The following is a 16,260-nucleotide window of genomic DNA, read 5'->3' as shown; positions in this document are numbered from 1 at the left end:
ATGACACGAAAGAGTAAGCAATCACCGCTTATTCCCATTGATCCAGAGCTAAATAGGACTTTGTGAAACATGAGGAGACTTTTGCACGGCACACCCGAGTTCTCCATTGTATGTTCGGATTCTGATCCGGATGAGGTTTTTGGAACTAACGAAGAAGATAACATGGGAGAAAATCCTCTACAACCGTTGTTAAGGGACTATGACCACCCCAACGCATTCCAACTTCGGAGTGGCATACATCTCTCCACCACAAATGCAAACAACTTCGAGCTTTCACCTTAACTCATCTATATGATTCAAAGTGATCAATTTTGAGGTAGTCCTCATGAGTGTCCTTTTTCTCATTTGGACAACTTTCTTGAGTTGTGTACAACCATCAAGCAAAACAACATTTTGGAAGAGTTCATTCCGTATGCACACGTTTCAATTCTCCCTCAGTGATAATGCAAAGCATTGGTTGAGAACGGTTGAAGAGGGATCATTGAGTACATGGGACAAAGTCACTAGAGCCTTTCTTGGAAAGTATTGTCCTCCGGAAAAGACCGCCGAATTAAGAAGAAAGATCACCAATTTCAATGAAGACATTGGTGAAACATTGAGTGAAGCTTGGGAGCGTTTCAAAGATTACACAAGGAAATGCCCCCCCCCCCCCCGTGGTTTACATCATGGATCATTGTATAAAGCTTCTATGACGGTCTTACTTCTATTTCAAGGGCCAACCTTGATTCCGGGGCCGGTGGTAGCCTCAAAAAGCTATCGGTGGATGATGTATATAAGATGATTGAGGGAGTGGCCAAGCATTATGCATATGGAGGTGATCGAAGGCAACCTCATACAAAGAAGGGCAGAATTCATGATCTTAGTGCAATAGATCTTATTGCATCAAAGTTCGATATGCTAGCTCGCAAGCTAGATCAAGCCACCTTCACACCCTCAAGCTCTTCCTCACAAATCATGTCTTGTGAGACTTGTGGAGGAAATGATAACTTGTCCTCCTATTGCAACTCAACAAATCAAGAGCAAGCGGCTGCAATTGCGCAAAGAAATGAGAAATACTCCCAATCCTACAACCAAAGTTGGAAACCCCAACAAAACACGGGACAGAAGCAACACAACCAAGGCCCCCCAAAAAACAACTACAACTACAACCAAAACCAAAACCAACCTCAAAACAACTACAACCAACCCCATTCTCAAAATCAACAAGCTTCATACCGCCACCCTAACCAAAGGGATCAAAACCATCAAATATCACAATATAACCAACCCAGTCCTCCTTTTTCACCTCCTTAAAAGACTAGCCTTGAATCTGTTCTTGAAACTTTCATGACACAACAAATAAGGAGCAATGTGGATATGAATGCAAACATCCAACAACTTCAAGCTCACAATAAGATAATGGAGAGCCAATTGGCTCAAATTGCACAACAAGTTGGAAATTCATCCTCCAATCCTAGTGGTCATTTTCCAAGCTCAACGGTAGTGAACCCAAAGGAGAAAGCTAAGGCTATTACTTTGAGATCAGGAAGATTTTATGAGGGTCCGGTTATGAGTGAAGAGGAGTCACAAAAGAGAGATGAGGGAGTTATGGTGAGAAGTGAGGATGGTATCAAAAATGAAGTAGTTGAAGTTAAGAGAAAATAGCAACAAAAGAGTGATGAGGAAGCCACAAAGAAAGATATGGGAGATGAAGAAAGAATAGAAAATCCCCCCATGAGAGTATATAAGCCCCCCATTCCGTTTCCTCATAGAATTGTAGAGAAGAAGTAAAATGAGAAGTTCTCAAAATTTCTTGAAGTCATGAGAGGACTTCAAGTGAACGTCCCCTTTCTTCATGCTATGTCACAAATGCCTACCTATGAAATTTTTTTGAAGGATCTTCTATCCAACAAGAGTAGGCTTGAAGAGAGTGCAACCATCTCCCTTCCTAAGGAGGTGAGTGCAATAATTCAAAACAAGCTTCCCCAAAAGCTTGGTGACCCCGGTAGCTATGCAATATCGGTGAAGATTCGAGATTTGGAAGCTATGGATGCTTTGTGTGATCTTGGGGAAAGTGTGAGCTTGATGCCCTATTCTATTGCAAAGAGCTTGAAAGTTGTAGACTTGAAACCAACAAGAATGTCCTTATAATTAGCCGACCGCACGGTTAGGCTACCTTTGGGAATTCTTGAAGATGTGCCGGTTCAAGTTGGAAGAGTATTTGTGCCATGTGATTTTGTGGTAATGGAGATGGAAGAAGATACAAGAGTACCCCTCATTTTGGGGAGACCATTTTTTAACACCACGGGAGTGGTGATTGATATGAAAGAGGTAAGATTGCTTTCAATGTGGGAGATAAGAAAATTTCATTTTCATTTTCATTCTCACAAACTTTGAAAAAGCTATTGATTGATGAGGTTCATAGAATTGACACATTGGAGAAAGACTTAGAAGAGTTCCGAGAAAGATTGTATGAAAGAGATCCTTCACAAGCTACCCTAACGGGAAGCTTAGTTGAGGAAGGTGAAGAAGCAAAGGGGTATGATCTCTTACTCAACCAACCTTTGGTCCACGATGTGATGAAATTTGAAGTGCTTAACGTGGAAGCAAAAGAGGAGAGGACTACGCCTCCTCCTACGGTTGAACTTAAACCCCTTCCCCCTCTACTTAAATATGCTTTTCTTGATGATAGTGAGAGTTATCCCGTTATTGTCAATGCTAAGCTCGATGACACCTCTCTTGAGAAACTCCTAATTGTTTTAAGGGAGTATAGAGATGTCATTTGGTACAAAATTGATCAAATTAAGGGGATAAGTCCCACCATATGCATGCATAAAATTCTACTTGATGATGATCATGCTTCCTCAATTGAGCACCAAAGAAGGCTCAATCCCAACATGAAGGAAGTAGTGAAAAAAGAAATTTTAAAACTTCTTAAGGCGGGCATAATCTACCCTATCTCTGATAGTAAGTGGGTTAGCCCAGTTCAAGTTGTGCCTAAAAAGGGAGGCATGACCATCATAAAAATGATAAGGGTGAGACCATTTCTACGAGGTCGGTCACCGGGTGGAGGATGTGCATTAATTATCGAAAATTGAATAAATCCACCCGGAAAGATTACTTCCCACTTCCCTTTATTGATCAAATATTGGAAAGACTAGCATCACATAGTCATTATCGCTTCTTGGATGGATATCGGGATTCTTTCAAATCCCAATCAAACCCGAGGACCAAAAAAAAAACTACATTCACATATCCTTTTGGCACCTTTGCATATCGAAGGGTGCCATTTGGACTTTGTAATGCACCTTCCACATTTCAAAGGTGTATGATGTCTATCTTTTCTGACATGCTTGAATCATCAATTGAGATATTCATGGATGACTTTTCTGTTTTTGGTTCATCTTTTGACACTTGTCTTTCAAATTTAATTAAAGTGTTAAAAAGATGTCAAGAGGTGAACTTAGTTTTGAATTGGGAAAAATACCATTTCATGGTAAAGGAGGGCATTGTTCTTGGTCATGTGATTTCTAGTAGGGGCATTGAGGTAGACCGTGCCAAGATTGAAGTAATTGAGCGCCTCCCACCCCTAAAAATGTGAAGGGTATAAGGAGCTTTCTTTGACATGCAGATTTTTACCCCCGGTTCATAAAGGATTTTTCAAAAATCGCAAAGCCACTCACTCAATTGTTGGTAAAAGATGCCCCTTTTGTGTTTACTAATGATTGTTTGCTAGAATTTGATAGGTTGAAGGAGGCCTTGATTTCGGCTCCTATCATTCAACCCCCTAATTGGGAGCTTCCTCTCAAGCTTATGTGTGATGCTTCGAATTTTGCCGTTGGGTCCATTCTTGGACAAAGGAAGGACAAGAAGCACCATGCTATCTATTATACTAGAAAAACATTGGATGAGGCATAAAGAAATTACACAACCACGGAAAAGGAGTTTATTTCTAGCCATTTTTCATGCAGTTGAGAAGTTTAGGTCCTACTTGTTGGGCTCTAAAGTCATAGTCTTCACCGACCATGTGGCCTTGAAGTACCTCTTGTCCAAGAAGGAACCTAAGCTAAGATTAATTCGTTGGGTCTTGCTCTTGCAAGATTACGATATCGAGATTAGAGACAAAAAGGGTGCCGAAAATGTTGTGGCCGAACATCTTTCACGGTTACCTATCTTCGTAGGTGATCTTGATAACTTGCCAATTAATGATTCATTTTCGGATGATCAACTATTTTCTATCCTTCAAGCACCGGCATCATGGTTTGCGGACATTGCAAACTATTTGTCTTGCTCTATTCTTCCTCCCGACCTCACCTATCAACAAAAAAGGAAGTTTTTTCATGATGTTCGCCAATACTTTTGGGATGGCCCCTTGCTCTTTAAACAAGGTGTTGATGGCCTTTTTAGAAGGTGTGCCCTGGATGATGAGATTGAAGGTGTTATCACAATGTGTCACTCCTCACCTTGTGGAGGACATATGAGTGCTAACAAAACCTTGGCGAAAATCTTGCAATGTGGTTTCTATTGGCCTACAATGTTCAAAGATGTGTGGGGTGTAGTGAAAGCTTGTGACCGGTGTCAAAAAACTGGAAATATTTCAAGAAGAAGTGAAATGCCCTTGAACAACATTCTTGAGTTGGAGATTTTCGATGTATGGGGCATAGATTTTATGGGGCCTTTCCCGACCTCTTTTGGGAATAAATTCATTCTTTGGCCGTTGATTACGTGTCAAAGTGGGTAGAAGCGGTTGCATCTCCTACTAACGATGCTAAGGTGGTGGTCAAGCTCTTCAAGAAGGTCATTTTCCCAAGGTTCGGGGTGCCACGTGCCGTCATTAGTGATGGAGGTTTGCATTTTGCAAAGTGGTCCTTCCAAGATCACCTTGAGAAGTAAGGTGTGAGGCACAAGGTATCATTGGCTTACCGTCCACAAACAAGTGGTCAAGCCGAGATTTCAAACCGGGAGATAAAGATGATCTTAGAGAAGACGGTGGATAGGTCTAGAAAGGATTGGTCTACGAAGATAGATGATGCTCTATGGGCCTACCGCACCGCATTCAAGACTCCCATTGGCACCACACCTTACAAGCTTATATATGGGAAATCATGCCATTTGTCGGTAGAACTTGAGCATCGCGCTCATTGGGCTATTAAAACGTTGAACTTTGACCTTCAAAGTGCCGGTGAAAAGAGGTTGCTTGACCTTCATGCCTTGGAAGAGCTAAGATTGGATGCATATGATAGTGCACGGATCTACAAGGAAAAGACTAAGGCTTGGCATGACAAGCATATGAACAAAAGGGAGTTCAAGGAAGGTGACAAGGTCTTACTATTCAATTCCCGGTTGAAGTTGTTTTTGGGTAAGCTAAAATCAAGATGGAGTGGACCTTTTACCGTCAAGAAGGTGTTTCCATATGGTGCAATTGAAATCTCCAATGACAATGGTGAATCGTTCAAAGTGAATGGCCAAAGGCTAAAGGCATACTTTGACGGTTTTGTGAATGAAGAGGCCAAGGTTGTTCACCTTGATGAGTTCGATATTCCCCACTAACAATTGATCCCACAATGTTGTCAAGCTAGTGACATTAAAGAAGCTCTTTTGGGAGGCACCGAGTTCCTCACTCTCTCTCATAAACTATTATTTCAATTGTTTTATTTTTATTATTACTAGCCTTTTTTAAAAAAAAAATTCTTTTGTAGGTATTTGTTGAAAAGTGGAGTAATATAATATATATATGTATATATATATATATGTATATATATATATATATATAAAAACTTAAAACAGTGCACCATCAGGTCTGCACGGCCATGCAGAACATCGCACGTCCGTGCATATGAGAGCAGAAGCAGCTAGAAGCTAAAGGATTGAAATTTGGGATTTGGCACGGACGTGCAGAAATAAGCACGTCCGTGCAACTGAAGCAGCACGTCCGTGCAACTGAAGCAGCACGTCTGTGCAGAAGCCTGCACGTCCGTGCACTCAAAGACAGAACCAACAGCTATTCTAGCTGGAGCTGCATGTCTGTGCCGATCCCTGCACGTCCGTGCAGCCCCAGTATAAGGCAGCCTCAGCACGTCTAACAACATAAAAAAAAAAAAAAAACTCTCATTTTCTCAATCTCACGGTTCTCTCTCCTCTCTCTCTCTAATCTCCTTATTCCTTCTCCACTCAAATCCCTCAAACACTTAATTCCTCACCCAAATTCAACATTTTTCATCAAATCTTCACTCCTTTTCAACAAATGCACAAACTACTACTCCATTCTCCATCTTTAAACCCAAAAATCACCCAAATTTCCCAAACCCTAAAAAAAAAAAATCAATTTGGGGGTTTTCTTGTGGGTTGAAAATCAAAGCAATTGGTTGAAGGAGAAGACTCAAGCAAGCACAAGAAAGGTTAGAAAGGTTCATTTGCGGGTTTTATACCCACGTTAGACCTGGTATAATTGTTCCTTCTATTCACTACTTCCATACTTAAAATCTTGATATTTTGTGTTTAATTTTGCTTGAAAAGTTGTTTGAATTGGTAGTGAGTGAATAATTGTTAATATATGTTAAGCATTGTTGAAATTGATAGTGCTTTATGAATTTTGTGAGAATTAGATGTTTGTAAGTGAGTAGGATTTTGAGGATTTGATTTGGTGAATGAAGAGCATGCTAGCTTAGTTGTGTTGTTGTTGTGATGAATTGTTGACATGAATGCATGAGTTTTGCAAATCTTGGTGTTGAACTGTTGTGACTTGAAATAGTGAAGACCATCTTGGTTGTTATTGTGATTTCTTGAACTTGATCCTAGGTGGTGGACTTAGAGCCCCAACGTGATTCGTGTGGTGTTTGTTGGTGTTGTTTGAGCCTTGAATTATTGTCTAGGCAGACCTAAATCTTTTGTGTGTTTGGTGTGGTGATTTGCATTTTTGTGGCGTGTTTAATTGCTTTGCACAAGAACCAACCACGTCTAGAAGAAACCACCCAAGAAACACCTCCTCCGCTAGACTTAGGAACTCATCGCCTCCTCCTCCCGTTGCTCCACCACAAGTGGATACAATGGAAATAATATTCAATGACCCAGCCTTTTCGGCCAACTTCCTTAGGAATAGTAGGAGGCGAATTAGGCCCACTAAGTTTTACAATGACAAGGTAGCCGATGCCCTAGGGGTAGGAGACGATGTTAGGATGTTGTTTGAGAGTGCCAACCTAGGTTCTTGGCTACAATTGCATGCCCAAACCTATAGGAGACTAACCCTTGAATTCCTCTCCACCCTTTATGTGCATCGGGACACCACGAGGACCCCCGGCTACATAACTTTCCAACTCATGAACACCCAACATAAAATGACTATAGCAAGAGTAAACCAAGCTTTTGGGTGGCCCACAACCGGAACTATTGGACCTAAGGATAGACAACCCCGTGGTTATAATGCGGGAGATTTTTAAAGAATCTCGGGGGCTTTTGAGTACAACCCTAGATTTGATAAGGTCACCGCCATTATCCACCCCGCATTCAGACTCTCTCAGCACACTATAGCAAACACGACGTTTGCTAGGGGGGATAGCTCGGGGGTGGTGTCCACAAGGGAGCTCTACTTTCTTTGGCACTTGATTGAAGGTAGCACTAGCTTGAATGTTGGGTCTTGGTTTGTAGACCACCTTGAGGATGTTGCCCCAGGATCCGGCAACATCACCATAGGTGGCATGATTACTATTATTGCTATTTCTCTTAACCTTGATTTTTCAGATGAAGAGGTTGTCCCAAGGCCAACATAGTTGGACATGCAGTCATTGAGGGCCATGAAGTGGCTCACGGATGTAGAGGGGAACCATCCCTACTTGTGGTTAGTGAGTAGGCGGCCCTATGCCTAACTCCCTAACCCGGAGGCCACCGCCATATATGACCAAGGCAACTGGATTTTTGAGAGGGACTTTCCTTGGGCTCCCAGTGAAGAGGAAGAAGAGTAAGGACAAGAGCAACAACATCATCAACAACATCAACATCAACAATTTCAGCAGCAACAATTTGATCAACAATTTCAGCAACAACAATTTGATCAACAATTTCAGCAACAACAATTTGATCAACAACACGAGTCAAGGGATGGGTGAAAACAACCCATACCTCACATTTGCGCAGCAATTCGCTAACATGAATGCGAATTTTGGCCGCATGACCACCAAATTTGAGACCATGAGAAAGTCAAACGAAGACATGAGGACTTCATTCGACGATATGAGAACAAGTTTCGAGGGTCTCAAATCGAAATTGGGCAATTTACGCAATTTGTACCGCCATCTCTACCCCAGGGGTTCAGGCTCCCAAGGGGGCCCAAACCAATGAGTTAGTTTCTTCCTCCCCTTCTCTTTATGCTTGCATTGCTTTAACATTGGGGACAATGTTTATGATAGCTTGGGGGAGTGTTTTCCCATGTGTCATTGGTTCATGTTGTGTTCTCGTGTTTACATGTTGAGTTTACATGTTGTTTGCTCCCTTTTCCCTAACATCCAAATCCTTTGAATCCAAATTTTCTCCCTTAGAAATCTAATACCCTAAATCCAAATCTCTTATCTTGTGAATACCTCTCTTATCTCCTTATTTAAATGTATAGTTATTTTTATTTTTATGCTTAGCTTAGCTTAGCTTAATGTTGTAATTTTTCTTTCTTTCCTAAAAAAAATAAAAAAAATAAAATAAAATAGATTGAAAAATGAAAAAATTGCCTAAGGATGAAACTCAAATGACGATGCTTATATGTTTTGCTTGCTTGACTTTTAAGTGATGGGTAAAAGTTCTTTTAGAAGGGTGTATGAAAGAGTTGGGGTTCTTTAGAGGTCTATTAATCTCGATTGCATTAGTGTATATGAAATGAAAGCCAATGAATGCTCAATTGCACGTCTAGCATAGGATATTGTCAAATTTTCCCAAAGTAGGATATGTTTGAATCAAATTGCGGTCCCCTATGCCCTTAATGTGCCTCCTCTCCTCCCCGAAATGAAACTCTATTAGGGAATTAGCTCTATTTGTATCATGTGTAATAAGTGGCATACTAAGCCACACATTTCGAATAAAGAAAAAGTCGCTCATAGTTAAAAGAGGCGAGGGCAATGAATGTTGAAAGAAAAAATAAAACATAGAAAAGAAGGGAGGACAAAAACTCCCTTAAAATTCTCAAATTTTGATTTTCTCTTCTTTAGAGGTCAACTTGTGGATGTCTCTCACACATTGTCTACTATGTTGTTTCTTGTGAAATTCCTGAGTTAGAGTGTAGTTAAGGGGCTTTGGATGAGCATTTTGGGAGGTGGACTAGCATTTTGAGATTTTATAACCGAAAGAGGGCTTGTTACAACTTTGGAATATCTAGATGTGCTCTAATGAACTAGTAAAAGGTCTAAAGATGTATCCTAGTGCAAACTTGCTTAGTTCCCCTCTTTACCCCCAACTCATGTGTACATTTTTATGATTGGTAATTCTTGAAAGTTGCTCACTTGACTTGCTTGTGATTTATATCCCAATGAGTTGACTTGGGTGATAAAAACATTGGAATTTGTGTAGTTTGATAGTTCTGTTGTGGTTTGTGTGAGTTGTGGGTTAAGCTTAATGGAAACCCTCACGAGATAAAAACTCGTCCTCTAAGGTGACTTAGAGGTTTAAATTGCTTCTCACTTATGCGAAAAGTGATTATGGTTGTCACCATGCGGATTTGTGTATTTGTGCTTCCTCCTTGTTTCCTCTCCTTGGTTTGATGTTAGCAAGTTGTTTTCCTCCTTTGGTTTGACATGTTTGTTTTGCTCGAGGACGAGCAAAATCTTAGCTTGGAGGGATTTGATAACTTGCTATTTGATATGATTTTATGGTGTTTTTGAACCTAGTTTACTTGATAAATTTGTCTTTTGGTTCACTTTTACTCTATTATTATGCAATTTTTGTGTATCCAATGCTTCACGGGTTGTTAGTGTTTTTGTTGAGATTCTAGGTCCAAATATGACCAAATGAAGCCCATGGATACTAAACCGAGGTTAGAAGCAAGAATATGGAAGAAAGAAGCCAAGGAAAAGAGCTATATCGAAGAAAAGACGAAGAAAAGGGCTTAGAAGAGCCTGCACAGCCGTTCCAGGCCTTGCACGTCCATGCAGGAGTGCTCCAACAACATAAGAGCTTCTGCCTTGCCCTGTACATCCGTGCAAATTTAGGCACGTCCGTGCAAGATACCCAGCACGTCCGTGTAGATATCTGCACGACCGTGCAGGAGTGCTCCAGCAAGTAAAAACCTTCTATTAAGGCTTGCACGGTCGTGCTTAAGTTGGCACATCCGTGTAAAGAAGGCTGCACGGCCGTGCTTAAATTAGCACGCCCGTGCATGATTTCCAACATAAACAGTAGCTACTTACATGCCCTGCACGGTTGTGCACAGGGCAACACGCCCGTGTAGCTAAGGCTGCACGTACGTGCCAGACCTGGCACGTCCGTGCCGACCTGCAGTTGAGCCCGATTCTTGTTTTCTCAGTCCTTTTTATTTGGGGGTCTTATAAATACCCCCTTTGAGCTCATTTGTACAGATCATCAAGGTTTTTATAGCTTTCTCTTAGTTTTGCAATCCTAGAACATTAAATTCTCAAATCATTAGTTAGATTCTAATTATTAGCTTGGAAATATTCAACTTCAATCATTGTTGAAGACAAGTTCCACCATTGTTGCTCACTTTGAAGCTTCATAGTAACTATTTTCTTACACTTCTCTTCCATTTCTCTCTACTTTGTTGTTAATTACTTGCTTAATGCTTGCATGCTTAGATTTTTAATTAGCATAATCCTTAGTTTGAATTTGTTCATGAATTGCTTGAAATCTTTAATTGCTTTAATCTCCGTGGATTGTGAGTAGTCTAATTTCTAGGGTTTGTGTAAAACCCTCAATGCAGTCACTAATTTCTTGTTGCATGTAATAATTGGGTAATTATTGGGTGTTAATTAGTTGAGCTTAAGTGGTTTAATTGCTTAGTTCTTGTATATGGCCATTGCTAGAACTATTTATCCAAGCTTTCTCAACGAAGGATCGAGAGATGAACTTGAGTTAGCTCCCTTATGCTTAATGGACTTGAAATGCCATGAGAATAGGAATTTCCGGTCAAGGGAATGTTTATGCCATCGTGATTATGCTTTAACCCTTGTTTTATGCTTTGTAACCACGAGAGTAGGCTGTATTCATGATTCAAGTAATCCCTCTAGCTTGAGAGAGTAGTTGGGTGCCTTAGAGGATTTCCCCTAATTTATCCTTTTAACTTACCTTAATTGTTGCATGCTAATCGTGATTTGTGATGAAGTTGAGTGTTATAACCCGAGCCTTAGATTCCTTTAAATATTGTTAATCTCCTCCTAGCTTTAGTTTAATTGAATTAGTAGAAGTTACTCAGAACCAAACCAACTTAGACTTCATTTAGCTTTTTTAAATGGTAGTACCTCGGTGGTTGATTTAACGCCTCTCTTGGGTTCGACCCTTTCTTACCCTTGCTATTAGTTAGTGAGACCAAGATAGGAATTTATATTTTGGTAGGCTCGACGACGGCCTATCAAAGTCCGCCAAGGCCTGAGCCTTGATGGATGTTCTCGGCTAGTAGCTGATATTGAACTCAGTGAGCTCGAAGGCCCACTTTTCTAGCCTACCAGATTTTTCAACTTTGCCGAGTACTTTTTCCAGCAGCTGATCAGTCAATACCATTATTTGAAGGCAATCAAAATGCGAGTGGCTACCACTACTGCATATGCAACTTTTTCGAGTAGGGAGTAGCGAGTCTCGGCATCCGTCAAAGTGTGTCTGACGAAATAGATCGGTTGCTGAACTTTTTCTTCTTCCCTTAGCAAAAACGCGCTTATAGTGGTTGGGCTAACTGTCACATATAAGTACAAAGTTTTTCATTCAGCTCGGTGCCAGAGTCGGGAGTTAGGCTAGATGCTCACGGAGTTTCTTAAAGGCTTCTTTTTGCTCGTCTTCGTAAATGAGCTCTTTGGATTTTAAGAGTTTCATCGCTTTGATGAAGGGTTACCCTTTGTCCGAGGCTCTGATGATGAACCTGGACAGGGCAACCATTCTCCCAGTGAGACGCTGAACGTCCCTCTTTGTTCTTGGCTCGAGAAGATCAAGCGTTGTCTGTGCTTTGGCGGGATTGGAATCAATCCCCCTTTTGATGACCATGAAGCCCTGGAACTTTCTTGACTTCATGCCGAAGACACACTTCTTCGGATTCGGCTTCATTTGATGCTTTCAGAGGGTGGTGAAGGTTTCGACCAGGTCCGTGACATAGTCCTTGTCCTTTTTGCTTTTGACGATTAGATTGTCAACATAGACTTCCATGTTACGGCCTTTTTGCTCGGCGAAGACCTAATCAAACAGCCTTTGATATGTTGCCCCTGCATTTTTTAATACGAAGGGCATCATTTTATAATTATACACCCCGACGCTTGTAACGAAGGCCGTTTTTGCTCGGTCGTCGGGATGCATGAAGATCTTATGATACCCCGAGAATGCGTCCATGAAGCTAAGCAAGGCATGCTCACTTATCGAGTCGACTAATTGATCGATCTTCGGCAAGGGATAAAAGTCCTTCGGACAGGCCCTATTTAGGTCTGTGAAGTCAATGCACATTCTCCAGGTGTCATTTGCCTTCTGAACCATCACCACATTGGCCAACCAATCTGGGTACTGACAGGGTTCAATGAAACCTACATCCAGGAGTCTTTTTACCTTAGCTGCGATGTCTTGGTTCTTATTTGCGGAGTAATCCGCTTCTTTTGCTTGATCGGCCGACAAGTGGGGTCGACATTAAGCTTGTGAGAGATGAGGTTCGGGTCAATCCCGGGCATATCTCTTGCCAAGAAAGCGAACACATCTTGGTTGTCCTAAAGGAGTAGGATAAGCTCAACACAGACGTTCGGATGGAGGCCGAGCCCGATGCTGACATATTTTTCAAGGTCTCCCTCGGTCAACTCTATTGACTTAGTCTGCTGGTCCAGCTCCATTGCTTTGGCGCTGGACTCTTCACAATCTAGCCTGCTGTCAATATCGACAGGCTTTCCAGACTTCGGCCGACAGGTGGAGTCGACATTAAGCTTGTGAGAGATGAGGTTTGGGTCAATCTCGGGCATGTCTCTTGCCGAGAAAGCGAAAACATCTTGGTTGTCCCAAAGGAGTAGGATAAGCTCAACACGGACATTCGGATGGAGGTCGAGCCCGATGCTGACATATTTTCCAAGGTCTCCCTCGGTCAACTCTATTGACTCAGTCTGCTAGTCCAGCTCCATTGCTTTGGCGCTGGACTCTTCACAATCTAGCCTGCTGTCAATATCGACAGGTTTTCCAGACTTCGGCTGGTGTTCTGAGTCTTTCGGCTCAGATGAGGAACCAGCTTTTTCTTTCCCTAAATATTTTTCTTGTGTTGGGGTGCCTTGGGCCGAAGCACTTAAGCCTTTAGGCTACTTTGTGCATCGGTCCTTTCCTCTTTCTTCCTCATCATCCATGTTACTGCGTCGACTTTTGGATGGCTTAAGGTAATTACATCTTTAGGCCTCCTTTTGGCTGCCTTGAATTCTTTCGGAGCATCCCTCGTTTGAGACATATATCATCATCTGATGGTACGTAGAGACGACTCCTTGGATCTCGTGAATTATGGGTCTCCCCATAATCACGTTGTACACAGACGGAACGTCCACAACCAAAAACTCGGCCATGATATTCCGGGTTGCTCGGTCTTTGACGATGATGACAAGAAGAGAAATTTTCCCGTCAAGATATGTTGAAGAACCATTGAATCTAGATATCAAGTAAGGTACTGGAGTCAGATGCTTGGTTTCAAATTTCAGCTGGTCGAATGCCTCCCGAAAGAGGATATTCGCACCATTTCCACCATCGACGAGAGTTCTCCAGACATTGTGGTTCGTGATGCTGTAACGATTACCAGTGGGTCATCATGGGGGTATGCCACCCCCCAGCAGTCTTCGGCTGTGAACGTGATGTTCGGCATCGGAGACTAGGATGCTTGGATGTTAGCATGATTTACTTGATGGGTCAAGCCCCTCAAATGGCGTTTTAATGCATTCCGAGAGTATATTCATCCGGAAATGACAAGGATGTCAAGATTGTTGTTGCCTTGCGGCTTGTCCTTTTTTCAGGGTAAATCCAGCTCTTGCCGAGAATATTTCTCGGCAGTTCGCGAGATATTTTTTCAAGTAACCCTTTCGGACCATATCCTCTATCTAATCCCTCAGTTGAATACAGTCCTCGGTGTGATGTCCAGAAGATTCATGAAACTTACACCATCGGTCCTTGTTTTTCTGCTGATGCCACAATGGTAGTGGCCTCGACTTTTTGTACTTCTACTCGTCCTTCGTTATGCTGTAGATCTTAGCACATGGAAAGGTGAGAGGAGTGTACAATTCATATTTCCCTATATATGGGGTTTTTTTCTTTCTTCGGCTCAAGAGTTGAGGACGGTTTTGAGGCTTTCGCCTTCCCTTTCCTCTGGCCCTGGCCTTGGGACTGCTGTCCTTTTGCCTTCCCAGCCTCGGATTGGAACTGGGATTTGGTTTTGTTCCATTCTTCGGCTCGTATGTATTTGTTCGAGGCATCCAGAGCTTCCTCCAAGGTCTGCAGTGGATGCATGACCATGAAATCAAAGAACTTTCCAGCTTGTAGGCCGTTCCGCAGTGCAAAAACGGCCAGCCCTTGGTCCAGGCTTGTAATTCTGAACAACTCGTTGTTGAAGCGAGTCAGATTGTCTCGGAGGCTCTCGTCCTCCCCCTGCTGCAGACCCATCAATTCTGCAGTTGTCTTCTCTCGGCGGTTCGCTGTAGAAAACTTGCTCTTGAATCTGTTGGAGAGGTCTTTCCAACCGGTTATTGAGCCTTCCTTTACTCCCTTGGTGATCCACGCTTGTGCAACACCTTTAAGGGTAGTCGGGAAATATTTGCACCAGGTCGCTTCGGACTTGGGGTTCAGGTACATGTGTCCCTCGTAAGAGGCAATGTAGTCCTTCGGGTCCGAAGTACCATCATAAGCTATGAGTGCCAGGATTTTTACTGTTGGCACATGTTCTTCCAAAATCTAGCTTTGGAAGGGTGAGCTGCTAAGACCCATTATGGCCTTTCCTTTGTGTCTAGCCAACGGGACCTCGCTTCCCCCTCTCAGAATAATGGAAGTGGTTTTTATCCCTGGCTGTGACGACTCGGGACAAGGTTCAGTTCCCTCTGGGTAGGTGAGGCGACTATGCACGCTCACCTCCCTTGAGCCAAGAAGTTCGTGAACGTTTAGGAGAGCAGGCTCTTGCCACGCGGAGGCGGTATTGCTGCTTTTGTAGCTTTGAGAGTCCTGAGTTCCAGATTTTTCAAAGAACTGGGGGTTCTTTTTCCTTTCCCTTTCGGTCCTCCAAGTGTCCTCCTCCCACTTATCACCGAGCTCCTTACAGGATGGAGCTCGTCCACTTTCCTCGTGGTCGGTCCTCCTTCTCACGTTTCTTGGCAGAAGAGGTGAGTGATCACGGGGTGTTGGTGGAAAGTTGCCTCCTTGGGCCTACATGAGGTCCATGAAGACCGCGATGGCTCGCGCCACTTCCTCTTTAGAGGGCCCCATTTGAGGAGTTGCTCTCGGTTGAGACCAAGAATGGAAGCTTCGAGGATGACTCTTTGCATTGGACTGACTTGGCGAGTATGGTGGGATGGTGACCTCTCCGGCGCTACCCTTTCCAGGGAAGAAGGAGCTTTCGAAGAAGACGAAGAAGGTTTCGGTGATGGTGGAATAGGTGGATTCCCTCCCACCATAATTGGACCTTTCCTCGAAGAGGAAGGATCATTATTCTTAGTACTCTTTCACTCTTAGTCATTTTTGCTAAGATTGGTTGATTTTTGGCTTGCTTTTTTATGTCTTTCCCCACTGACGGCGCCAAATTTTTTCGGTTGAAAACAATAAGGCCTTCGGCTAGGCCCTTTTTTGGGGTTGAAGACTGATCTCGGTCCAAGTTATGACTAGGCCGAGGGTTTCCTGCACAGCAAACACACATAAAACTGGCCTCGAGGGTTATGCCGAGGAAGGCCCCTCTGATGCCGAAGTCAGTATAGTGTTAAAGAGAGAAAGTTATGCAAGAGAATTAAGTGATTGAGGATTTTTTGTGAATGAATGTAAAGAGAGACAATTGAAGGCTTTTATACCTTTACTTAATGGGTGAATCGGCCTTTAGACCAAGTGGGCTTGCCACGTTGACTGGACCATTAACTGACTTGACATGCTTTGGGGAGAGTTGAACCT

The 16,260-nt window shown here is 42.6% G+C and overlaps 1 protein-coding gene across 1 annotated transcript; it reads right to left on the bottom strand.

Annotated features, from left to right (window-relative positions):
* Positions 1 to 14,397: 14,397 nt before the first annotated feature.
* On the bottom strand, positions 14,398 to 14,964 carry LOC110719946. Its single transcript, XM_021898928.1, has one exon. It carries the CDS (start codon positions 14,962 to 14,964, stop codon positions 14,398 to 14,400), a length of 567 nt encoding a protein of 188 aa, XP_021754620.1.
* Between the last annotated feature and the right edge of the window lie 1,296 nt (positions 14,965 to 16,260).

The sequence above is a fragment of the Chenopodium quinoa genome, unplaced genomic scaffold (genome assembly GCF_001683475.1).
Source record: "Chenopodium quinoa cultivar QQ74 unplaced genomic scaffold, ASM168347v1, whole genome shotgun sequence".
NCBI classification, from domain to species: domain Eukaryota; kingdom Viridiplantae; phylum Streptophyta; class Magnoliopsida; order Caryophyllales; family Amaranthaceae; genus Chenopodium; species Chenopodium quinoa.
The sequence above is the reverse complement of the archived record's forward strand: the minus strand, read 5'-3'. Positions and strand labels throughout refer to the sequence as shown.